The sequence below is a fragment of the Amblyomma americanum genome, chromosome 1 (assembly GCF_052857255.1).
Source record: "Amblyomma americanum isolate KBUSLIRL-KWMA chromosome 1, ASM5285725v1, whole genome shotgun sequence".
In the NCBI taxonomy this organism is placed as follows: Eukaryota; Metazoa; Arthropoda; class Arachnida; order Ixodida; family Ixodidae; genus Amblyomma; species Amblyomma americanum.
Window position 1 is genome coordinate 255,182,459 of NC_135497.1, and position 26,119 is coordinate 255,208,577.

A 26,119-nucleotide genomic window follows, 5' to 3' on the forward strand; every position below is an offset into this window, starting at 1 on the left:
GTATAAAGTGTTCAGCCGTTTCCTCCTCCACTCCACATGCAATGCACAACGTGTCTATCTCGTGGTACCTGACTCTTAGTCCGCAAAACTCCAGTCCTGGCCTCAAACAACAAAGAGCTTCCCCTACAATTATCATAGATATTTTCTTTGACATTTCCTGTTTAAAGGTCCGGTATGTTCTCAGTGCCGATTTCGTCAGCATCCCTGTTTTCCACAGAGCTCTCTCTGTTTCTTTAACCTTTTTCTTAACCGATAATTGCTGATTTGCCCCCTTACTGCTGTCCGGATATTTGCTTGTCAATTTTCTAGTTCGCTTTCTCCATTTCGTGTCAACATTCTTTATATACAGGTATCTGAAAACTTTCCTAGCCCACCGCTACGAACCAGCGCCACCAGCGCCTCCTCTGTACGCACATAACAACCGCGGTAACCGCGGGATGCCAGGGTTGCACCTTCTATTCGAAAAGATCTGCGATTCCATTCTGTGAGATGGCGCTATTGAAGCCATAAGCGTTCGCAAAATGGAGGACGCTGCCGAGCAAGTTGTGCGCAGGAGAGAAATTAGAAGAAAGAAGATATTGGAAAACTCTGATGCTCGATGGATGAAAATTATGGGCCAAGAGAACCGCCGTAGTGAAGGTTATTATCTGTTTTGTGGTGCTCTTTGATGCGCTGCTGTTTGATGGAATGATTCGGTTTTTGAGGTCATGTAAGCCTAAGAGGGGATGCAATGAATTACAGCGTCGACAATCAAACGGAACACATAACGTCTTGTCCCGATCTCATTCTGAACTGTTAATACATTTTACTCGGTGTGGATGTTTTTACACGTCCTATAGCTGCTGCTTTCGCGCAGGAGCCACTTTGGTGCTGTCGTATGAACAATTGCAGGACATGAGCACTGCACTGTTGTTTATAGCATTTTAGTTTGACGCTATGCAGTTTGACGCTGCGCTATAGTCCTTCAGTTCGGCGCTTCCGTACAATGATAGAGTATTGCGAGGTTTTCTTGCTTTTCGTCTGCAATCCTCCAGCTGTTATGAATTAGTGTTTGTTTTGGCTGAGTATTTGTTTTACATGTCTCGATACGCTCCATGGATATCATAGTAGTGTTTTTATGCTGCAGTGACGTCGACACGTAGTACATAGCTTGTGCTGTGCGCTAGCATTGCCTGTAGAGTATTGGAAATGTTAGCAAATGTTTGTTTCGTGCTCAGTCCCATCGTCCTGGCATTTTATTTTGCTGGCATTAAGTTATTCGAGGAATGGAAAGGGCCTTCAATCCTTAGGCAATTTTTTTGTATGTTTATCATGATTCCGTTTTGTGCAGTTTGTGTGCGTTCTCGCATGTTTTGCAGGTGAAAGCACTCAAACACTTGCCTTAAATGTGCACGCATGTGATTGAGTTTTTAGGATTGCATTTTAAAAACTGGCAATTGCTAATACAGCTTTTTTATTATGCCTTAATTCTATTACTTAATTTTATTATGGTTTAAGGATTTACGAAAACAGTTAAAAATGTCGCAAGCGGAAAAAAATTCATTTTGACTTTATTTTTCATGTTTTTGAGCAGTTGCATTCAGTATTTCAATTCCTGCGAAAAAAGGCAAAGCTGTTGGAGGTTGTGTTAATGCAAAGGAGCATTTTGCTTTGCACTTTGTGTGGTAGAATACTGGCATACTCTTGCAACCTTCAGCAAAGCTGCTCTTAGTACTTCATTTATGTAGGCATGAAATGTGCTTTCTTCCCTTGCTGCCAGCTTTCAAATGGTGCTGACCTATGTTGCAGTTTATGATTTGCATTGCTGTGTGCAGAAAGTGTGGTGCAGTGTGGTGCAGATTTTTGAGATAGATGAGAAGAGCTAAAATGACTTCCGTGTATATAATATAATGTTAGCTTTTTTTCATTATTGGACACCTAGGTAGAGTTAGCTTATGTGGTATAATGTTCCACTTTTATTCAGTCTTCGTGTAGTTCTGTTGTAGTCTTTGTACACATGCATGCAACAGACTTCAGGCTATAGATGCTCTGGAAAAGTTCAGCTTTATTGTGGCCAAGGTGCTAAACCTGAAATTTTTGGGGGGAATTTTGCTGTATGCGTGCAGCTGTTGAGACTGACTACATTGCTCTGTTTGAGGCTAAGCATATACTCCACCAAGAAATTTGGCATTTTAATGACATCTGTGGTCCTCAAACTTTTGCCCGTTCTTACCACTGTGTTGTATGTCATGTTACCTTCAGTGCAGCGTATGCAGTAACCTACATATTTACCTTGACACCACTTGAAAATTTTGTTTTCTGTAGTGTTCCATGTTTGCGCTCAGATTTCACAAGAAAATTGCACTTTGAGGTCTGTGTTACATGATAATTAATTTGACGGACGTACTTGCTAGGTGCATGTGGTAAAAATGGTAGATCACTTCAAGCCCTCAGCCGTAGCGGTGGCTGAGTGGTTATGGCGCTCGGCTGCTGGCCCGAAAGACGCGGGTTCCATTCCGGCCGCGGTGGTTGAATTTCGATGGAGGCGAAATTCTTGAGGCCCGTGTACTGTGCGATGTCAGTGCACGTTAAAGAACCCCAGGTGGTCAAAATTTCTGGAGCCTTTCACTACGGCATCTCTCATAGCCTGAGTCGCTTTGGGACGTTAAACCCCCCTAAACTAAACCAAACTTCAAGCCCTCAGAATAGCGAGTTCAGAAAGCAGAGTGGGCTAGTTGTACTCTGTAGTGGAAATAGAAAAAGGAAATGTGCTGCTGGTTCTGTCCTTTCCCAGAGGGCAGTGGCACTGGTCTTCTTGGCCAGCTGAGCCAGCTGTTCTGTGGGTGGCTTTGTAATTGATGGCTGCCATTTATTACTTCATGAACCAGATAAGTACTAATGTCAAATTAGTTGCACATAGCAGACCTTGAAGTGCAGTCTTTATGGAAAATTCGAGGGCAAACCAGCGGCATAAGAAAAGAGAAAAAGGTTTGTCATGTGCTCAAATAAGGATGAGCATATAAGGTTTACTGTATGTGCAAGTGTATTATGGCAGTTGCCATTAAAATGGTGGTGTCACATTCCGGAATTAAAACAGCAAACTTATTATCTGTTAATACTGTGAGCCTTTTTTCAGGCTCATAATGGGGTGAGTATACAGGGTGTTTCACCAAAGACATTATACAATTTTAAAAAATAGGCTTTTTGAGTTAGAAGAGCGCTTTTTTCAGCATAGCGTTGTCAGCGGTGCAGTACATCAGAATACAACTAACACGTGCTAACTAGCAGGCTAGTTAACTAATATTGAATAGTTAACTTTTTCACTATTACTGTTAAGCTGTTGGGCACTGCGGCCCAACAAATTTTGGCTGCATTGTGCCAAAATACATGTACTTCCGAGAAGTTTGCAGGCAAAGCAACCCCTCCAATGCACGTAACTCTTCAAAATAGCCAAAATTTGTTGGGCCACAGCGCCAAGGTCAACTGCGTTTTCGAAATTCTAAAAACTGATAAGGATTTTTACTTACGGTGGGCTACATGCCTCTTAGTAATTAAGGAACCTAACAGTAATAGCTGAAAAGTTGCCAATACAATATTAGTTGACCAGCCTGTTAGCACGTTTTAACTGTATTCTAATGCATTACACCACTAACTATGCTGTGCCGAAAAAAGCGCTAACTCAAAAAGCCTATTTAAAAAAATTGTGTAAAGTCTTAAATGAAACACCCTGTATAAGCATGCATGTACAGTCTCGGTAAAAAGTCTTCGGCCCCCCACAACCAGTTTTGAGCCCCGAAGTATAGCACTCGCAGCACGTATGAAGACCAAAGGGCCTTAACAGGCTGGAACGGGGGCTCTTCTCGCCTTACTTGACGGGTGCCTTAAATGCTCCACTACAGGGCTAAAAGCAAACCCTGGGGTGAGAACAGTTTTGAGAACGGGTGTACACTTCAGAATATGATTTGCTAAATGCACAGTCGTTATACTTGTATCTGCAAGGATAGATATTACAGATCTAGTTACAGTGTATGTGAATTATACAAATGTCACCTGTAAATGCAACGGTCACAGCAGATGGCAGACATGAACATTTTACGCTTATTTTCTTCAAACAGCTGAATGCTTCATTAAATGGGCTGCCACAGTATGTGCATTCATGCAGACACCTGTGCAGTTGCCTAGAATGATAGAGACGTGTGTACACATTTGCCTAGAGTGATGGAGAGGTATGCGTCATAATGCATCGGAGAAGGCTGCTTATTTTTGAGCGTGTGCTGATTTGTTTCTTGTTGTGCGTGTCGCTGTTCGCTGCTGATTTCATTTGCAGCCAGGGGTTACTGTCTCTAGTGGCAAGTTCTAAGTGCTTAGAACTTGCCAAATTTTGCTAATGTAGCAGTGTTTTAAATTTTTCCCTTGGATGTGGACACATTTTGTCAATACAGTTAGAGAAAAGGTTGCATTCTTGCTCCGACAGCTTTTCATTAAACTTCTGTGAGGTTCAAATTATGGTGAAGTGAACTTCTGTTTGAAGATGAATGTTATGACAATCTGAAATGATTGCAAAGGTGATCAGGTAGTGGTGTTCGCTGCTGAGCTGGAGGACTCTGGATCAAATCCTGGCCCCAGCAGCCATATTTTGATGGAGCTGAAATGCAGAACACGCCTATGTGCTGTGCGATGTCAGTGCGGGTTAATGAGCTCCTGGTGGTTGAAATATTTCTGGAGACCTCCACTGCAGTGCATCTTTCTCTCTCTTCTTCCAGTCCCTCCTTCATTGCCCGTGCAATTGAGGCGTCCTCCTAAAGTGGGATAGTTACTGCACCCCTTTTCTTTCTTTATAACATGTTTTCATTTTCAAGTGGAAATTAACCGGATTGACTAATTTTAATGTGGATATTGTGGCTTGCTTTTCTGTGAAAGTGATGGTGCTGCATGGAATGGTAAGGAACATGAGTGAAACATATAATTACCTCTTTTCTTGCTGAAAGTTTTGCTGGCATGATTTATTGAGCACTTAGCCTAATATGGTGATCATCTTCACATCACTTCAGGCTGCACAGCATTGTTCAACATGCTAATTAGTTTCTGCATTATGTAATCCTATCGCGCACTTGCACTTTTTTTAAATAAGTGAGCATTGAACTCCTTGCTTGGTTGCTGCTTAATTGCATTTGAAGCCAATGCAGTTTTACTTTGCAAAGTTTCATCAGTCATTGGGTTTCTCAAGCTGTGTAAATGTTTTGCCACCAAGCTGTTGTCTGAGCATTTAACTGAACTGAACAGTGTCATAGTAGTGCTTGATGATTTTGCTGAAAATTCCAAGAATCCACTATATTGAGCACTGAACATGCTTTTGTGTCTAGGGCATTACGCGCTGGCGTACCGTGATCTTTTAAACTGCTACATTTGCCACTCGTGTTATGACACTCCCAAAAAATTTTATTGAGTCTCGTTAAAAATAAGGCTAACCCTTGTTACCAAATTTTTGGCACAAGGCCACTATCAGCATTTTACTGACTTACTCCTCTTCAATGTAATGGTTGGTTGTGGTAGTCATACATTTCAATAGGATAAAATGCTTAGTTGCCCCTGTACTGAGATTCTGGTGCATGCTGAAAGACCTGGAATGGTTGAAATAAACCAGAGTCATGTTCTGTCAAATCTTCCATAGCCTGTGATGTTGCTATGACATGTGGAATTTCACTGCATGGTTGAAATTTTGCTTTTAGCATGTGGACATTGCAATAGTGTAGTGTAAGTGTAGGGATAGAGCTTTTTTTTGTTTGTTTTCTCGCATTCATGCATGCCGCTGGGGCCAGGAATTTGAGACCTCGCAGTCATTTTTAATACAGTTTCATGATACCCAGCTGCTACATTCCTGCTTACTGCAGTAGCTGCCACAGTCTTATGCGGGGCTGCATTAAATAAAAGAATTAGTGAAGGTTTGAATCAAATTCTAGCTCAGAGGAAAGTCGGAATACAAGCATGTCCCGTTAATATGACCCCTATTGATATTGGCGACTCTAATTATGGACTCTTTCAGCATTTGCCTCGCATACGGTAGGTGCCGAGTTCGATTCCTAGTGCTACTGAGCACTCACTGGTGATACAATAGGTACAAGCTTTTTCCCAGCCTGGTGCTTGGCTTGGTTGGGATTAAATGCCTGAGAAATGGGCCTTTGACCCCACCTTCTGTACACGAAAATATCATGTGCCATGGCACTCTTTGGCCAAAGCTGCCCTAGCGTCATAAAAAAAATAGTCATGGTAATCGAATTATGGAACTTTTTCTGGGCTCCATACTTTCTTATACCCGTGCCATATGCATACAAGAAATGCCAGTAAATACTCAAGGCTTTAAGTTTCTTTAATGCCATTATTTTCGGAGTTGGTGCTACATATCTACATTTGCTATCGTATGAAAGTCACGATGATGGATAACGCTTGCAAGGCAGTAAAAAATTTTACCTAAGTATAAACGGCGCTGATAAGCACAATATCTCGGGAATGTTCTAGTGTAGTATAAAAATTATTTTGCAGAAAATACTGCTGTTCTCACTTGACAAGTCGAAAAAGTAGCCATAAACTCGTGTGTCTACACACAAGCTGATAGTGTCTGTCTGAAATACTGGTAAAAATGAAGCCCTTCGCATCAAAAATGCAGTATAGATGCCTCATCTAACTGAAAGTTATGGATTAACCGTTTGCTACTCATTAGGAAGTTGTTACTAACAAAGTTGCACGCTTTTCTGCATGTGGAATGGGGACGAGAGTACGCATTGCTCGGGCGAAATCGTTGTGGCGAACTCTGTAGATTGCGAATGGCAGTAAGGTTAATGCCATTAAATTCATGCGTGCAGCACCGTGTGAATAGCATTAAAACGTTAGGCAGTAAGGATTTAATGGCATTAAATTTGGTCCTGTGGCATGAGCATTAATATATTACACCACGTTAAGGGAGGATTCATCTTTCAGATGTGGAATTTTTTACTTTTTGTTGTAGAGCGATGAAATTTGGCACACACGTTGGGAAGTGCACTAAATGAATAAAAATTTTCACTCATATTTCATAAGTAGTTTTGACAAATTTTTATGTGCTTCTTTGCTATGCCAAGCTTGCAGAAAGCCTGTCATGACAACAAAACTTGGTAGGAGCCTAGAGTTTAGCCAGAGGAATGGTTCATGCAGTGATATTCCCCAAATACTTTTATCAACCTGAGTTTTTTCTACGCAGAACATTATATTCGTGATTGCATAATGCACTCATTACCGTCATGCCAAATTAATGACAGAGTGAAAAAATGAAAAATTAATCCAGAAATATAGGAACGCCACTGCATAAAGAATTTGTTAAGGAACACAATGCATCAAATCGCACGAAAATGTACGAAGCAATTGTTATGCTATGCTTTCTGCAAGCAGGGCAGTGAGGTCAAAAAACACTTTTGAGAAAAGCGTCATTTTCACGGAGATCTCGGCCAGTTTTTCGCTATCTGAAAGTCACTTCTGAGCTGTTTTCGGGGAAAATCTTTGGGATATAATTAGAAAGACCTTATAGGTACAAAATGTGGCGTTTTTCTAAAATTAGATTTGCTGTGCGGTGGCTTAGTGGTTATGGCACTCGGCTGCTGACCTGAAAGAGACGCAGGTGCGATCTCGGCCGCAGCGGTCGAATTTCGGTGGAGGCGAAATGTTAGAGGCTCATGTACTGTGTGATGTCAGTGCACGTTAAAGAACCCCAGGTGGTCGAAATTTCCAGAGCCCTTCACTATGGCGTCCCTCATAGCCTGAGTTGCTTTGGGACGTTAAACCTCCACAAACCATAAAATTAGATTTTTTTTGTAGATTTTCGTGACTTGGAAACCACGTCCCCTTTTAATATGGAAATTTGCTGTCTGGGCATTGGAAGTGAAAATAGCTTTTTCCTAGCCTGCTGCTCGGCTTCTTTAGAGTGAAATGCTTGGGAAATATGTTTTTGACGCCTCCTTTTGTAGGTGATAAATGCCTTGTGCCATGGCACTCTTTGGCCAAAGCTGCCCTTGTGCCATAAAAATTCATCATCATTGTGATTGAATTATGGACAATTTTCTGGGATCCAAACTTTCTTAGTGTATTTACACCATGTTAATATGGAAATACATTGTCTGGGCAATGGACATAGTGAAAATCCATTAAGCCCCTTGGTGGGACCCCTATATTTTTGTCGCGTTAACATGGACAGAGAAAAAGAAATGGTGGATGATTTATTGTGGTTAGGCCAAATAAGAAATTGGTGTGCTAGCACTTTGGGTTTCACTTCAGTTTCGGTTCGGGGCTTGGTTTTCAAGGTCGAGCAGGCTTCAGACAAAAATTGACGAGCGAAATCAGACTTAAGCTCAGCCTTCAGGGTATCATGCAATAGCATTAATGGGTTAATGCCCATATTTGAGGGAATTGGTCATTCTATACTTTACATTTATAGATCGCTGGGAGTCCTCGTACTACTGGTGCAGAGGCGCAGCGGTTAATCGGTGGGGCTTGTGAGACCTAGATTGCGCTTACCGAGCAACTTCAAGGTCAGGGAGCGAGGCTTCGGAGAGACAAACATCATCAAAATCTGAGATTGAGGGTTTTAGTGCTAGAGCACTTCCGATTGCCCTATCCAAATGTTTCCTTTCCTGTATTTTGACTGCTGGACACCAGTGGGAGGCAGTGTATGCAGCAGCCTGAATGATGGCCTTTTTGTTTGTGTGTGTGTGTGGTTTCATTCTTTACCGTGCAAAGGTGCCCGGTTGTCATTATTTACAACACGCCTTACCATATGCCATAATGCATGAATGGCTGTGAAGAAAACTTTTTCTGCAGCTTGTGCTATGTTGAAAGCCGCATTGAGTATCTGTCAGCCGACTCTGTACAGATATATACTAGTGGTTCATGGCATGTGAACAGTTGTAGTAGTGGGTATGTCATTATGCCACAAGGTGTCATCATGCGTCATGGGTGACTAGGAGGTTCAAGCGGTGCCGCATTATTTTAATGATGCGGTGTTGCTGGATAATGCACTTGAGGTACCGAAAATTTTCTTTAATTTCCACTTCACTCCCACCCCAATGCAAGAAAGGAGACCTTGATAATGAAGCGTTTTCTTTTTTCCTGAATATTTTTTCTTCCCACTTTGTGACTATAGGTGACCCACTTTATGGGCAGTTTTGTTCGAGAACCAAAATGTCCATATTAATGAGTCGCAACTGTTCACTATGTGCAGTATTCACCATGTACAGTAGCAGTGATGCTATGCCAAAATAAAGTATAGGTTTTTTTTAAAACTTGTTGGCCATGTATTGCTATGAACAGGATTCACCACTTCAAGGATTTCAAAAAACTGTGCATTGGCTGATTTGAGATCTGTTATCACTTAAGCGGCAGCTTTTGCAGAAAATTGGATTTGATAAAGGAAGTGTCAGAGTTTAAAAGCTGACTTGTATCAGAAAGGTTTCTTATGTTGTCTGTTTGCTTGTAAAACGATCTTACTGTTTCTAAATCATATTCACTATGTTTCAGCTGCGTTTAGATGCCCGTACTATGAGAAAATTTTGTCATTAGTATTTCTTGATCTTCGGATGTGGCCATTGACAGCATTTGTGATGTCATTGTAAATGACTTGATAAGGGAATTTTGTCTTTTGAAGGGAATTTTGTGTCTTATTGACAAAGGTAGAAACTGTATGCTTGGCTCAACTTGGAAGCACTGGATTAGCCAACATCCTATGTTTAGAAAAAATAGGTGAACCAAAAACCGAAGTCCATCCTCCCAGGTTTGGGGCTCTGTCAAGGTTAAAAGAATTTAGTCAATTATGGTTACTGTTCACAAGTGGAAAAAAAAAATATTGAAGGAGGCCGAGATGCTCTTTTTATGTTCAGAACGCAAGGAGCCATATTTGCATGCTGGTGATTTTTGCTGCCGAGCCCTGTGATGTGCTGCTTGTTTTCATTTTATTCTGAGTGACTGTGTAACCATTGTGGCATTTCGAATCTCAAGCATGCACCTATGCTTGTAGCCTACCTACCCTACCCAGTTATTGTTCACTTGCAGCTTTACAGGTGAATAACTGTTGTGGGTGTTAGCCTATCAAAGTATAACTTTATATTTTGACAAACATTGTATCGCCTAAATTGCATATCCAGGCCTCAAGAAAGCCAATTCATTCAACACAAAGATCAATGGTTAATTTCTTACAGGCATGTACAAAATTTCATGCCAAGTGCTGCAACAGTTGAAAATTGTCTTTCATAAAGGAGGAATTGCCTTCTGTTTCAAACATCCACGTGCCACTAGAAATTCAGAAAAACAAAAATTATATTATTACTGGTAGCTAAATATGTCTGCATGCAAATTGTGGAGCATATGTTACCGTGCTCATTGTTTCGTGAAATATTATTTACTGTGTTAGAAGAGGAAAAAAAGCATTTTGTGACATGAAGGATGCTGAATGATGATGAATGCACCTGAAACAAAGAAATGGCTGCTAGGTGTAGCGCTATCTCTGGAAAAAGCTGTGAGTTCATTTTTAACGCAGTTGTGTGCATAGCGCCTTAATGGGTCAACATGGTTTGTATACAGTTTGTAGGTTTTGACAGGAGAGAATTTTGGCACCACTGTATGGCAAACACAGTAAATGCGACCGTGCGGCAAATGTGGCTAAGCAAGCCTGGCAACGGTAGCAACAGCACTGAGTTACCATATTTTCCTGTGGCACTGTGGGTGTGCTAAGACTATAGTGTTACCAAAAAAGAAAAAATTACTGGATGTTTGCCTTCATGGTAATGCGATTTTCAGCAACAGCTGTCTTGGTGAGAAAAGCTGATTGCTCTAAAAAGGGGGGGAAAGAAAGGTTGCTCTAAAAAGCTAACTTTTGTTTGAATAAATATGGTACTTAACCCAATGTCATAAAACTGACATGTCATCTACTGTTGCGCCTTGTCAGTAGTCCTCGTAAGTGCTGATGACGTATGACGTAGACACAGACTTTTTCTAGCTTTGTATTATAGACAGATTCTACCTTGAGTACTGCCAAAAGGCTTTGCAGTGTCTTGTACAGCTTAGTCTACCGCAAGCAGCCATTAATGAAATTCATATCAGCATCCCATTAGCATAGTTCGCACTGATACTAGTTTAGTTTAGTGTATGGGGGTTTAACGTCCCAAAGCGACTCAGGCTATGAGGGACGCCGTAATGAAGGGCTCCGGAAATTTCGACCACCTGGGGTTCTTTAACGTGCACTGACATCGCACAGTACACGGGCCTCTAAAATTTCGCCTCCATCGAAATTCGACCGCCACGGCTGGGATTGAACTTGCGTGTTTCGGGCCAGCAGCCAAGCGCCATAACCATTCAGCCACCGCTGCGGCGCACTGATACTACTATTGGTTTAATGTTCTTCTATCATTTCTTTCTCTGGTTGCAGAATAGGCATTATGGATTATAGACCCTTTTGAGCCGAATCTAGTAATTTGTAGGTTATTTCCAATATCTGCCAGTGACTTGATGGCCATGGCATTGAGTTGCTGAGCACAAGTTTGCATTATTATTGCAACCATAGCGATGCCACTTTGGTGGACTCAAAATGAAAAAATGTCTTTGTACTGAGATTTCACAACACAATAAAGAGCCCCGGGTGGTTGAAATTTAACGTGGAGCCCTCCTTTTAGCCTGCAGTGTTGTAGCACAAAAATATCTGTAATTTTATTAGGTTATTTCTAATACATCATCTGAAACTTTTCTTACATGCACAAAGTTTGCCATTTACATTCTTTTTTTCTTTGGATTGACGTCGTATTGCTCTAAATGCTGACTGTCTTCTGAAAACTGAAATCTCGTTTTTTTTCTAATAGTGTGAGTTCTCCAGCTTTCAGTAGATGTGTAGCATTTGTGGGGCCTACCTTGCTATGACTTCATGTTTGGTCCAGCACTGTTTTGACAAATGCTACATGTAAAGATGCATTTGTGTACCTCTCTTCTGTTCTAATCAGCACCATGCAGATATCTGCATCTGTCTTGTCTTATCATCCTGAAAAACATTGCACAAAATATTTTCTTCCAAACTTTGCATGTATGTTCTAAATCTGGTAGCTTTTAGCTAAATGTACAACTTGTTTGGAGGGCTACCACTTGGCACAGCTTATCTCGGATGCTTGGGCCTTTGGGCAGTTTGAAACGCACGGGGAAACTGAGCAGTGTGGCATTCAAGGCTTTTATTTGCCTGACTACAGCGTTGCTGCTTGCAGTGTATAATTTTGATCCTTCTGTAGAGTGGTTCAGCATTCATGTTAAATTTGTCAAGCTAAAAGCTGTCTGAAAATGGCTGGAAGGAACAGTAGCCATGCTGTCTGCTGCATACCGAATGAATGCAGGCACCTAGAACTTGAATTTTCTGTCGGTGGTGTCGGTAGTTGTCACTAAATGTGCAACTTCGTGTTTTGTTTATCGTTTGTAGATGTGTCAAAGGAGGTTTCCAACTGCGCACAGGCACAAACTACAAAGCAGGAACTGCCGCTGCCTGCGGTGCCACCTGAAACTAGGTGTCCAAGTCTTGGAGAGCCAACAAGAGTGTCATATTCCTTGGGTGATGTAAGTGTTATCATGCAAAGTGTCACACTTTTGTGCAGGTATTTTATTATGTAATCAGGCTGAAAATCAGGATAACATTACAGTGGTATATTCAGACCTTGATGCAACAAACCATTGCTTGACAAATTTCACGGCAGCACATTTTGTTTTTGTCCTTCATCCCACTTTGCTTTTTCACTGTCGGCTATTTTATCCTAATTTATCTTTAGCTTGTATTGTAGTGCAACTTGCAACTTCTACCTCATGAAGTAGATTAGGCTCTCTTTAAGACATTTGAATGGGTTGTTTAAATTTGTTCTACCTTGTTAGAAGTTCACCTTAAGGAAGTGCCCCAAAAAGATACATGAGCATGCTAGATGTGACCAAACCTATGTTACTTAAAAACTGCGAATAAAATGGCCTTGCAGTGAGAGTATAATTGCATATAGCACATTTTACGGCACTATGCATGAAGTGAGCTGAAGAGCAAAGGCATTAAACAAGCTTACATTATCCTGCTTGACAATGGGATTCGTTTAGTTTTCTCTTTTCATAGTCTGTTTAATGTGATTGCATTAGCCTTCACATCATGTGATTTTGTGTCCTGTGTCTGTCACAAAAGTTGCTGATTGGTGGAGAGAAATCACATGGTCTTGTGATATCATCACAACTTGTCCACTGTGGCAGGGGAAAATTGAACTAATTCAACTAAATTTATTCAGATTGCGAACTGCCCACCATGGCACTTCACATGTGATTTCACGTCCTACGCTACTCACAAAAGTCTGTGATTGGTCGAGAGGGCAATGACATCATAAGGTCATGTGTTCTTGGCATGAAAATTAAGAACTGAAAAACAAGGGAGGAGTGCGCAACCGGGATTGGGCGATACAAGTAGGTTACAACAGGTTCTTGATGGACTCACTCAGCACATGATTATGTGTGTGCAAATAAAGATTCGATGACGGGGAGAACTTTGTGTGTGTAGTGTAAGAACTGACAAAGACACATAAGCATGTCGCAGCGACGTTGCTTCCAACTCAGTCGCATTCCACATTTAAGGCGACTTAAGTATCCCGATAATTTTTCCCTCTTTTGCAGTGACTAATACTTGCGTTCTTTAAATTTTTGGTTGCTTCTCCAGCTCTAGGCACTGTGAAGGTGCCTAGCTGCACAGCCATGCAGCTCTCTTATCCCGCTTCTTTCACAGTAACTGGCAGTTACCAACTCTATTAGCAGGTGTGCCATGTGCCTTTCTATTCGTTGGTGGCAATGCACACATTGTGCTGATATCTGGCCATCTCTGCGCTGTGATAATGCTGTTGTGATGCCATGTCATTTGAAATTTTATCTCTAAACTTAAGCCCAAGTTACTGAGCAGATGCACTCTGCATCTATGTGCCCTTTAGTCTGCGAGAGGCAACCTGCGTCACATGACACGTGTGCTATTTCGAGGTCTGGCCGTACCAGATCTGTGTGCCACGTGCAGGCAAGAGTGAAGGTGCTCTGCTATACCCACACCAGCAAGAAAGTCTCCCCTCAAGAAATTGTTTCATTACAGTAAAACCTCATTAATTTGGCACCTTGTTTTGTAGTTTCCCACAGGATGGAATCGTGGCGTGTACGAAACTCAATACTATAAGCGCTTAAGGATGCGATCACTAGGGCATCAATCTGAAACGAGCCGCTTTGGGACGTTAAGCCCTCATTAACCATAAACCAATGGAGAAAAAGAGCAGAAAAGTGGCGCTCCATACTGTCCTTCATTCGCATGCAGCCCAGCTTACTATAGTGGCAAACCGAACTGCAAACAGTTTTCTAGTTTCGGATTCTGGCGCAACGCACTCCTCGCAGATTATCGGCAGTTTGTGCTCGCGCTACCGATCTCTCGTCTGAGGAAGCGACTGCCAGCGCTAACAAAACAGGTAAACGGGGTGCAATTCTAATTTTCTTTAGCAGAACCGATTTGTATTCAAATTAACTACCTTTTTTTGATGCCTGGAGCTCCATGCATCCTGCCGTAAACGGACGCCGACAGGGTGCGTACTCCCATCGCTCGTCTGCAACTACCTCAGGCATATCGCATGGTTGTTTTTACGAAAAAAGTCGACCTATGCATGATGGTACTCACTAATCAGATATGTTGCGCCACCAAAAATTTGATGTCTTCCTGTGAAGTCACTATTCACCCACCCCTACTTATATCTTTGGCACACCAAATGTCACTTCGCTTTTTACAAATTGTTAGGTTTTATTTCCTCCTTGCTTGCAGTGTTTTTTGTTTATCTTAATGTAATAGGTTGGCTGGCATGATATATCGGTTGTCACATGCCTAGATTAGGGTTAATTACTGTGAGTAGTTAACTGGCATGGCTTCTGCAGACATTCTCAAGAAATGGCACCCATTCATTTGCTGCTGGGAAGTGCCTATTAGAAACATTTGTTTCAGCGACCTCTGTGTGAGGGGACACTCTTTATCAAGAAATGCCCTTATTATGCTGCGCATTAATCACAGTGCATAACAGTGCCTCTTTGGGAATGTTTGGTGGGAAGAATGCTACCCTTGTTAATTCAAACATAACACTACTGATTTGTTACGCCTAATGCAAGTTTATTTTAGAACCTGTGTTGAAGCCTTTCACACTGACAGACATGCCATTACTCATGGGCTACTGTTTGGAGAAAGCAACTTTCTGTAGTACACACTGCAATTTCACTGTACAACCTGTTAACATATGCATTAAGACGCCTCCACTTTCTGCCAAATCCAATCCAAAATTGCACATGCACTGTTACTGGGAGAGGCTGGGTGCAGCATTGCTATCGGGGATTGCTGTTTTAAATTGCAATGCTATCTGGTTTTCGGTCAAGTCGAAGCAGCTGCCACCTACGACTCTTATGAGGGCACTGAAATTATCAAAACACCCGCCACATCTGTGCCCCTGTAGTGCACTCTTACATCTGTGTGTGCTTCAGGGACAAATTTCCTACAGCCTATCTCAAATAGAAATCAGATTGAAATATATGGCCCATGAGTATTGCTTCTAAGTAATACAGTGGTTCCAAGAGTCTCTACCACCTTTGCAAGATTTGGAATGCTGGCAAATCAAAACAAGCAACAGTGCATGGCCGAGAAGCAGACTCGATGGGCTGTATATTTTTGACAAAGGCTGTTTGTTTTGTGAAGAAGCTGACAGGAACTTTTCTCTGATCTGAGGCTTTCTTTGCTATGTTATGTGGCTGCTATCTTTAATGTGGGAAAGGCCAGAGGGGTGTCTGTAGCAGTGTTGGTAATTCCTCATACGTATATTTGAGCGAGAACATTCTTGCAGGCTAGTTGGCACATACTTTCCGAATTTCTACCGCAAAAGGGCGAGGATGCAGTTCACTTTGTTTCCTGTGTCCTCGTCCTTTTGCGCTAGAAATTTGGAACATATTTTTGAACTTGCCACTTGCGATGATGTCCTAACAGTATGCTATGTATGCAGGCAGCATCCCAGTTTATATCTGAAGACATCTCGGGGACAGTAGCTGGCAGCACTGTGAGTGGCTCCCGGCTGTCAGAGACGCGCACACGGTCGTTAGACGAGACTGCAGCAGCAAATGGAGCACCCCGGTTAGCATGCTCACAGCGTTCAGCCTCCTACTCATTCCCCAAGAAAGTGTCGGATGCTGAGTCGCGGTCCTATGCCCGTTGCCGTTCGGACACACGTGGCACAGATGAAGGGACACTGAGTTGGCTGTTTGAGCTGCTGGGCCCCTGTGGCCCCAGCCTGGTGCGGGCTTGGCTGCTAGGCATGGCAGCCACATGCACACGGATTTGGCTGGCTGTGGGTGCTGCTGCCTTGGGTGGCCTGCAGGTGAGCCTCATCATAGCTGCAATACCACTTTGCTTAAAGTGAGACTGTGGAGTCTTAACCAGGCTGCGTCTTGTTTGGGGGGCAAAATGTAGTTTCGCAGTTTGATTGCGAATGTGTGATAATATTAATTTGGTTTGTCTTTTAATTTTTGATGAAAGATGTGTGATAATATTAATTTGGTTTGTCTCTTTTAATTTTTCATGAAAGATCCTCATATGATGCACTTACACAGTTGCCTTCCTTTTCCTGCATCATTGTGGTACAAGCCTCTGATATTAGCTGATTTTGCCGTCATTCTTTTTGCTTGCAGACAATACTGCTTCCTTTCTGCCTTTTGGAAACAGCAATGTATAGCTACCACAAATTCAGCTCAAAAGTGAGTCCCTCCCTTCCAATTTCCTGAAAATAGTTAATGCATCAGAATTTTTCTGGTGTTAATGTTGTTAAAGTACAGTTGAGGCTAAGTTCAGTTATAATAAGCACTCATTTCTTTCGATGGTATGATGATCGTTGCAGTGTACAGTCGAGGACAGAATAATATGGGCCACACTTTGGGACTTTAGTTATAATATAAATCCTGATGTCTGTGCGTGTTCTTTCTGTCTTTTTTTTTTTTCACATCTTGCAAAGCGAGGGGAATTTTAACCAACAGTAAGTTGAAATAGGTTTTTTGATTAATGAGACATACAACCAGTTGGGTAGAAATGGCCCAGTGTTTTCTGGTGCAGCATTTTCTGTGTGAAGTACTTTTCAGCTGATTCGGTGGTGGAACTGCTGTGCCATTTGTACTGAATTGTGCTAAAGTGTGAATCCAGCCATATTCTGCTACAAAAGCTTGATTTTTTTTTATTTTAGACTGTTTTAGTATAACATAGCGGCCATTTGCATATCTGTGTGAAACGCTATTGTGGTCTGCTCTGTTCAAGAAATGCAAAACTCTGTCGGGTCATCCAATATGAATGACTGTAATTACATCTGGCCAATTTTTTTACATGATACGCCATATACTCTAACTCTCAGGTACCTATCGCATGCTCCATTAAAAGCACTTGTGATAGTTCTCTTAAATTAGATAATGTCATTCATATGTTTACTGGTGAACTCCTGCACACAACACCTGCATTGTGTCGAGCTCTTTAAATGTGTGAAAGAAGATTTCACAGGCAGTAAGCACGATTGCAGGCCTAGATTTTCTTTCAGCACGTTATCACGATGCAGAGGAGCAGTATTGCGAGGATAGGCACATGCATGGAGAGCTAATGTCGTCATGTGTGTCAGTGCCATAATGAGGCGATGCGCAACACTGAATGTGTGCTTGAAGTACTGATGAGAAAAAATGATGACCGATTTAGCGTGGTTAGGCCAAATGCGAATTAGGTGCGCTCGCACTTCAGTTTTTACTTCGATTGCCGTTCTGGTTTCGGTTCGAGGCTTGGGCAGTGCGATAGTGCAGTAGAAGTGTGTTCTGGGGGGGGGGGGGGGGGGGGACCCATTGCACACTGATGGGAGTTGAAGACGACGACATCCAAAGCACAGCGTGAGAGACTGGTAGTTGAATACTTGGGATGTTCGGCTGCGGCGATGACTTAGTGGTCTAATGCGGTGGGCCAGCGAAGCTGATTTGTTTGCGTTGGCGCGGGTCCGAAACCCATTTGCGGCAATGTTGCGGCATAGTTGGCCATAAACGGGTGGGCCACCTGCCACAGGGTTCGGACAAACAAACATCGGCAAAATCTGAGGTTGGGGATTTTAGTCCTAGCGCACTAAAGAAAAGACATTTTTTGCACTTACTGCTAACAATGCTGAGTGTATGGCAGCCTTGCTTTTTTCAAAGGGATATAACAGCAAGAAAACAATACAGAAGCACGTTAATTTGCATCAACCTGTACAGCTGCGAGCTGCAAGGCTCCTAATGGCTAAACAGGTGCACTTCATAAAACTGTTGTAACAAATGCCATTAGATGGGTTTCTGTTGGCCAACATGCACTTAGACGTCACATTTCAGAGTGGTTTTAGCACTTATGACCGTTGTGGGAATCCAGACTAATGCACATGCACACAATGGTTTCTGTTTTATTACATACCAGAAGTTTTTGTGCATGTTTCACTAAACTCTCTTCATGTGCCATATGAATGTGAAGCAGCATGACAGTACATGCCCTAAGAAGAGGGCAGAGGGAATAATGGAAACAGGCACAACACAGCGCTGAACTAACAACTGGAATTTATTTGGCACGCTGCACGTATAAATACACGTAAGGCAACCAAAAAATGAATGAAAACCACTGTAATGAGCATACTCATGCACCAAGAACCCTGCAAGACAACAACGGCCAAGTCATACGGCTCAAGAAACAGAATTCTTTTCCCGATGAAGCTATCGATAGAGCACTTACATAGCCATCATCCCTTTTCTTGACCTTCGGGAAAGGAATTCCGTTTCTTGAACTGTGTGGCTTAGCCATTGTGGTCCTGCAGGGTTCTTGGTGCATAAGTGTGGTCATTGCGGTGGTTTTCATTCATTTTTTTGGTTGCTTTATGTATGTTTATATGCACGGTATGCCAAATAAATGCCTAGTTGTTAGTTCAGTGCTATGTTGTGTCTGTTTCTACTCTTCTCTCTGCTCTCTTCTTACGCTGTGCGCCGTTGCGCTGCTTCATGTGCATCATGCAGAAACAATTCACTCAACAGTTCATGCTTGTGTCATGTCAAAAGCTGCTGTTGTGGACGTGAAGAGAACCTGTGGGGGGTAAAAAGAAAGAAGAGAGAGAGCTGCACTGTTGATTCCTTTTGTGTGGTTGCCTTATTAATGTTGCTTTTAAGCCTGCAGCTGCACAATTCTCATGTGAGTTGCTTGAAAGTTGGAAGAGTGAAGAAATATTCTGTTTCTACTTAACCTTTACTGTGGTACCTGCAGTCTCTTGACTTGTGGGATTATTATAATGAGAATGTTGCTGCTCATCCTTTCGTTTTTTTTTTTCTGGAAAAATGTATCTGTAAATAGCCTGCATAATTCTGGTTTCATGTCCATTTCTGGCTAGTGGCATGCATGTTGGATGGAGCTGCACACGCTACTGTAAACTGATTCTTTGTGAACACAACATTGCGGCACTTTTTCTGTGTGTGTGAGCAGTTTCCGTTAGCTTTAAGTATTTGTGCACTTAATTACTCGCTGGACAGGCTTTCTTTTTTCTCATCATGGCTTGGGTACCCTCCAGCTGAATAAATTACTGTTGTGGCAGTGGATGCAGCAGTAAGGATTTTTTTTTGTGTCTCTGTGTGTTCTATCAAATTTTAATGCTCTCCATATTTTGAAAAACAAAAACTGTGCTGTTTTTTTTTTTACTGCAAGGTTGTAATGCAGAGTGTGCACTTTTCACATAGGCAGCACAAATTACAGGCTAGCTTTTGTGCCTGTGTAGAGCTGTATAGCTTAGAATAAAATGCTTTGTGTAGCTTCTAGCTTGTACATGATTCAAATGAGTTCTTCTTGTGATGCACTTATTGTGTGGTTCATTACATGCGTGCAGCCCAGCCTTTCCCAACGGCCTCTGCGGTCCACACCTGCTCCTTTAGCTTTTCTGGCCACAGCTTTGGTGCTCTGTGGTGTCTCCCCAAAAGTTTCATCTCGAACCACAGCTTGCCTACAGCTTGTCGCCGATGTGATGGTGGACCTGGCAGTATATACATTTTCCTTCGTTGTTTTTCATGTAATTTGGGATGATTGGGTTGGCTGAGCAGTGCAGCTGGGAGGTGCCAAGAAATCAAGAAATGTGTATAAACTGTGCAGCTCGTTGTGGAGGCCAAGGAACAAACTGCATCAGTGTGATTGCTGGACACCTGCTGGGTGGATGGCCGCCACAGGCCAAGGAGGCATCCATGGGGCAAAGCCCCAAAAATGTTGCTCGTGGCAGCCACAAGTGTTTGTGTATGTCTCAGTGTATGTTATGGCCACCAGTCTTTGTGTGCCTGCTGGAGGGAATAGGAACTGGTCGTTTACACTGCTGCTTTGCCATGAGGATTGCTGTGAGCCACTTGTAAAGTGCCGAAAAAAGACACTAACGTCGTGTATCCCAACAAAGCCAGTGGCTACTAGTGATGGTCCTGTGTGTGTATGTGTGGTGCATTGTGCAGTGCGATTTCTCATTGCATTCTGAAAAATTTTGCTTGCTTTCTTCTGTTTGTCACCACTGCAGTGCCCAAAGATTTGCAGGAGCGCGAGTGTTGCCTGTATGGAGGTTTTTGAGAAGTAGGTTTGCATCCCATGGCATTGGTAGTAAGGTGACATTGTGGACTGGGCTGTTGCCATGCTTGCTGCATGTATTTTGTCCAGTGTAGTGGTTCAGTTCTTGGCAATTTTTATTTTCTGTGCAGGTATAGTCATTCTTCCTTGGAAAAACAAAAATATTAGAAGCTCAAAGCAGTCACACCTGGTGTGTGTTGTTTTACAGCTAAGTGCAGTTTCCTATTCTGTAAAGTAACTCAGAAGATTGCTTTTCGATAAGGGCAGCTTTCCATGTGCTCTTTCATTCTAGCAACAGTAAAGTGTGAAGCAAGCGTGCTATTAACATTTCTCCACGGACACCTCTCTTCATGTATGTTGTGACTTGTCTTTAATGCACCTCAGTGCATCCCTTAAAAGTTCACTCAGTACAGGCATGGCAGTGACGAACCAATACGACTGTGGCTTGGCAGTATTTATTTATGAGTTTATCCACTTGCATACACACACTCACAGCTCGGCCATGGTCCAACTCTAAGTGGGTTTTGAGAATTGATAGAATATTTTGAGTAATTTCATGAGTGTGTCAAAATGTTTGTGAAAGAGTACGATTCTAAGTGAGCAAGCTTGTGTGCATGAATGAATGGGCTGTGAACAAGAGTACTAAATGGACTCTTAGCTATGTCCTCTTGAAAACAACCGACCTGCTGCCGTGCTTCAGTGTTACCTTTTGTTATGAACACTGAATCAGAGACTGCACTATTACTTGTGGTGTGATATCAGTCAAAGCAAGCAAGATGAGTTGTGTGGTTCGGAGCTTTGTTCCACTAGCATTGCCACACACTAACTGACACCATGGTCAACGCTGTGACGTGGGACCAAATGAATAGCGACATATACCAGACTCAAACTGCATTGTGACAAAATCTTAAATTTGAGTTCGGGTGTAATTTGAGTTCGTTTGGGAGAATACACAAACAACCGAATGTATGCATGGGTGTACATATGGAATACACCCTTGTGTGAGCTTAAGGTTGAGCTAATGCTAAAATTCTGGTTGAGGACTTTGTGAATGAAGAACCTGTAACTGCACAAGAGATGGCACACGTGTGAGTGCGCTACTGTAATTTTCGCCCAGCTGTAAGTGATTACTGAGATTATCCCATAATATGCTGGCCCATGAGTCACTTTGATGGAATAACTGCAGTAGAAAAAAACAAAAATTGCTGATGGCCTAGCTCTGTTCGGCCAGGATATACGTAGCGAAAGCGCGGTGACTTCTGGATCGGAAGAGTTAATATATGAAACCCGTAGCATAGATGCATAGATGCGCCTTTATTCATGATTAAACGAGCCGTCGTGGCAGAGTGGTAGCCTCTCCGCCTCAAAACACCAAATGCCCTGGTTCGATCCCAGCCTCGACACAGGTTTTTTTTTTTATTCAGTAAGTGTGCGGGGGTTTCAGTAGCTCTCATAGGTGCCGCCACCGAATACGTTGGTTAGCGGTTTAGCGCGTAAGGGCGGGTAAAGGCGACTCCGTGGCGAGGCGCGCGGTGTGTCGTCATGCCGGACGGTGCGGCGTCCGCCCAGCTGCGGCGGTTGCTAGGCAACGGCTCAAGGTTTGTCTCTGTGCCTCCTTGGAGCGCTGCCACAGCGAAATCGCAAGTTCTTGGCCAGTGTAGCTTTCGCTACAAAAAATGCCATAAATTTTTACCTGGCTCTGAGTGCATGACTAGAATCTGTACAGAAAGTAAAAATTCTAAAGCTGTGAACATGTAATTTTGTTGCTTTTTGAAATGGCTAAGCTTCATGAGAAATAAGATGCTTTCAGTGCCCTTAAGCCAAACACTCAGGTTTAGAATTTGGAATTCATTTTTAGGTCAAAGTAAATGTTTGGTCTAAAATTTTTTCTAATGTTTTTCTTTTCCGATGCTTAGCTAATTTGTGCACCAGATTAATGTGGAAATGGCTCCAAAGATTAATATTAGTTACTGCTGCAATTTATGTTATGCCTCCTTGAGTTAAGATAGTCATGGAGTTTGCAATAGAATTGCAATCTGGAAGTCATGGAATTGATACAATTTTTTTTTTGTAACAAGCTGTACAGGGCATACATCTTGCTTTAGGCAGGAAGCATAATTAGTGTCTTAATTGTCACATCATTCTGAAATCTGCCTTAGCAAGCTGAATGTCTTCAGAAATTTTTTGTAATTAGTTTAAGTAGCATTAGAATGTAAGCTTATATGCATGCACACATTGATGCATTTCTGGCCTTTGTCCTTTTTCTGTTACTGGATACAGTGTGGTTTTTGGAATGAATACAATTGCTTCCCAAAAAATGTTTGCCTGGGTTCTAAACAAGTTTCATAATTTGTTAGCATTAAATTAGGCTTTGTTACACCAGTGTGAATCAGAAATAAGTGCTAGGCTTTTTCCACATATCACTCAAGGTGAAGAAATTTGTTATGTAGAATGGTGTCTGCTAGCATTGATATTTATTGAAGTAGTGGTAGTGAACTAGCCTAAATATATTTCAACTGTACCTTTTGTTTCCCATTGTGCCAAGCGTAGTGTCCATTGTGGCAAGGCACCATGCAATCAATGTTGGATGCTATTTTTTAGCACCAAAAAAAAAATGTGCTGTTTTCGTTGTTGTGGGCCATGTGTTGGCATTTAAAAGACAGGGCATTCATCGGTGCTCCTGTTTGTGTATGTCATGGTTTTTTGCACGTAGCACATACGAGGTCAGTTTAGTGATGTTTTTCTGTACAGCTATAGTGGAATGAAACATTTGAGTTGCGTGCATCCTTGTAAGAAAGTAAAAGCTTCCTGGTTACTTGAACATCAGTTTTCTTGTCAGTGTGTGCACCTGTGTTATGATGCTATGATTTTTCATAGACTGATGTCTAGTTGTGGTGTAATAAAGCCAATTTTATTTGCGCATGCTCTGAAAGACAGAAAATTTTCTTGCACTTAACATGAAGATTACTTCTGGTACAAGTACTTTAGGAAATTGAGGATGACTACTGTTAGTGACAGCAGCATAAATTTTTTGGTTGTGCTGAACGTGAAGTCCATCTTATTTAGACTTGCTAGAATCCTGTATTGGGTCCATTCAGAAAGTTTGAACAACAGCAATGCATTAGTAGCTTAACTTCCTTCATGCACTTTTTTTTTGTATGTTGCTTGTTGTGTGAAAGATGGCATGAAATTAACATAGCAACTCCAGTCCAGTTACTTGGTGATTCCAAACAGATATTTTGAACTTTAAATGACAGTGGGTTCACATTTCACGCCTCTCCACTATTCATGTGAGAATGCAGTTAGAATGCATATACTTTTTGTACTGTCGCAAATGTGCAGAATTCTCACATTGCCCCTCCTTGTTTTCTGGCACACAAGCACAACAGTCGAGTGGTCATTTAGCAGCACATAACACACCATTCTTTGTAATTGTTAGATATTTATTTGTTTAGTTGATGCTATTTGATGTTCATAGCCTAATGCAGAGGTACAATGAAGTAATCTGTCCAAGTGAAAACATGAACTGAGAAGCTGTGATACAGCTTCGGCAGTGGTGCAAATAGTGCATTTTTGTGCTACCAGTTTGTTTTGGCTTGCTCGCATGCCTTAAACTGCACAGACTGGTGGAAACTGAAAGAAATGCAGTGTTCTTTTGATGAGGAAGCACGATTAACTTCCGAGTGTTGTTCAACAAAGACTAACTGCTTATACAAAGGTATTTTATTCATATATTGGGAGCAAACTTGAAGCAATAGCTGGAATGGTGATTTAAATTAATCAGCCTAAATTCTTAACACTTATTCTATTAATCAGTAAAAGTAATATGGTGAACCATTGAATGAATTTGTGGTTGTGAGCCCTTCTCTTGCACGAAGCTAGGCAGCTAAGCTTGCCTAGACAGTACGAGAAGATTAAACCATAGAGAGGGCTCTCATGTGAGCAATGAATCATGGAAGCCAACAGCAGACCACTCCATTATTCAAGTAGCGAATTCAATACTCTGGTTCAGCATGTAGCTTTCTACTTTGCATGTTTTTATCGACAGTGAATTTGAATTCAAATAGCTTCTATATACCATAATAGCTGGCATTGTTTAAACCAAGTGAAGTGTTCAATACTAGTTAACCAGCCTACTGATTAGCACGTCTTAGGTGTGTTCTGATGCACTAACCCACTGACTATGCTATTCCGAAAAAAGCGCTCTTCTAACTCAAAAAACTTATGTTTAAAAAGAGCATCTGAGGTGAAACATGGTATGTGCTTTCACAGGGTATCCGATAGACAAAATGTAGTGATGGGCAAATATTCGAATTATTCTACACCTCAGTCGAACTGTTCCCTATTAGACATTTGCTTCAATCCGAATTTAAGCATTCGACCAAATCCAATTACGTGATGTCCACAAATACTACAAAGCCACAGGTCAAGCCCTGCTGCAGTGCAAAGGCAGTGCAAGCCTATTTATTCATCCGTCCATAATAACATCGCCATTATTGCCATTGCTATCGCTCAATTGTAAAAAAGTCCAATTCACTGATCCCGGCGCCTAAAGGAGTGCCGAAATGGCGTTGAGCGCTGAAGACAGCATAAATGAGAAGGTGATTCAAGGGGATATCATATGCTACCACACAAAGATATGGTCAAGCACAATTCACTAGTAAAGGCCCAGTGCAGAATGCAACTAGTAGAGCGTGGTTTTTTTTCCAACGTAAACTGGCTGGCTACGTTTTCAGTCTCCTCATTCTGAGAACAAATGGGCTGTTGGAGGCTTCTTGGTAGCCACTTGCATCTATTAGTTATAGAGGTTGGACTTTTCAGATTTTATTTCTTAGAAATTTGGCGGTCTTTTTTTAGTGTTTTTTTTTTTTCAGGACGCAGCTTTGGTTTTTTTTCGGAAAATATAATTTTCTGTGTACAAATTTTCATTTTTTTCGGTGAAGTATATGATGTCATTGTGCGGTGGTTGAAAGTTAGACTTTATTTTAAACCTTTAGCATTAATTAACAGACAAATAGTCATATTAAGAGTTATATCCTTGCACAAAGAACTTGTAGGGTAACAATAAAAGGCAAAAATGTCGGTGTTAAACGTAAGTGGGCCAGTATCGTGGTCAACGTGCTGACAGCAGCGATGGAACCGCCGCTTTACCATCCAGGAAGCTATGAAATTTCTCGCCGTTTATGCATAGTTTCACTTTAACACTGGTTACAGCTCAAAAGTTGTCAGCAGTGGAAAACCCACTTCGATCAAGTGACGGCCCTAAGCCTATGTCTTATTACATTGCGTATACGCTAGCCGACAGCATTTAATTAGCCAAGACGAGAAGCCTTCCGATCTGCAATGCAGTGGCTGAGTTCACGGACCAATGCCTTAAAACTCACAAACACTGAATCATGGCACTAAATTTCAAATATACCATTGTCTCACCACATTCCTGGTTACAGCACT

General features: G+C 41.9%; 1 protein-coding gene across 1 annotated transcript; it reads left to right on the plus strand.

The window, feature by feature from the left end:
• Positions 1-480: 480 nt before the first annotated feature.
• LOC144114955 (uncharacterized) lies at positions 481-23,590 on the plus strand. The gene is made up of 5 exons (XM_077649021.1): positions 481-639; positions 12,452-12,585; positions 16,053-16,424; positions 16,735-16,800; positions 19,956-23,590. The coding sequence occupies exons 1-5, from the start codon at positions 522-524 to the stop codon at positions 20,160-20,162; spliced, it is 897 nt and encodes a 298-aa protein (XP_077505147.1). The 5' UTR covers positions 481-521; the 3' UTR covers positions 20,163-23,590.
• Positions 23,591-26,119: the final 2,529 nt, after the last annotated feature.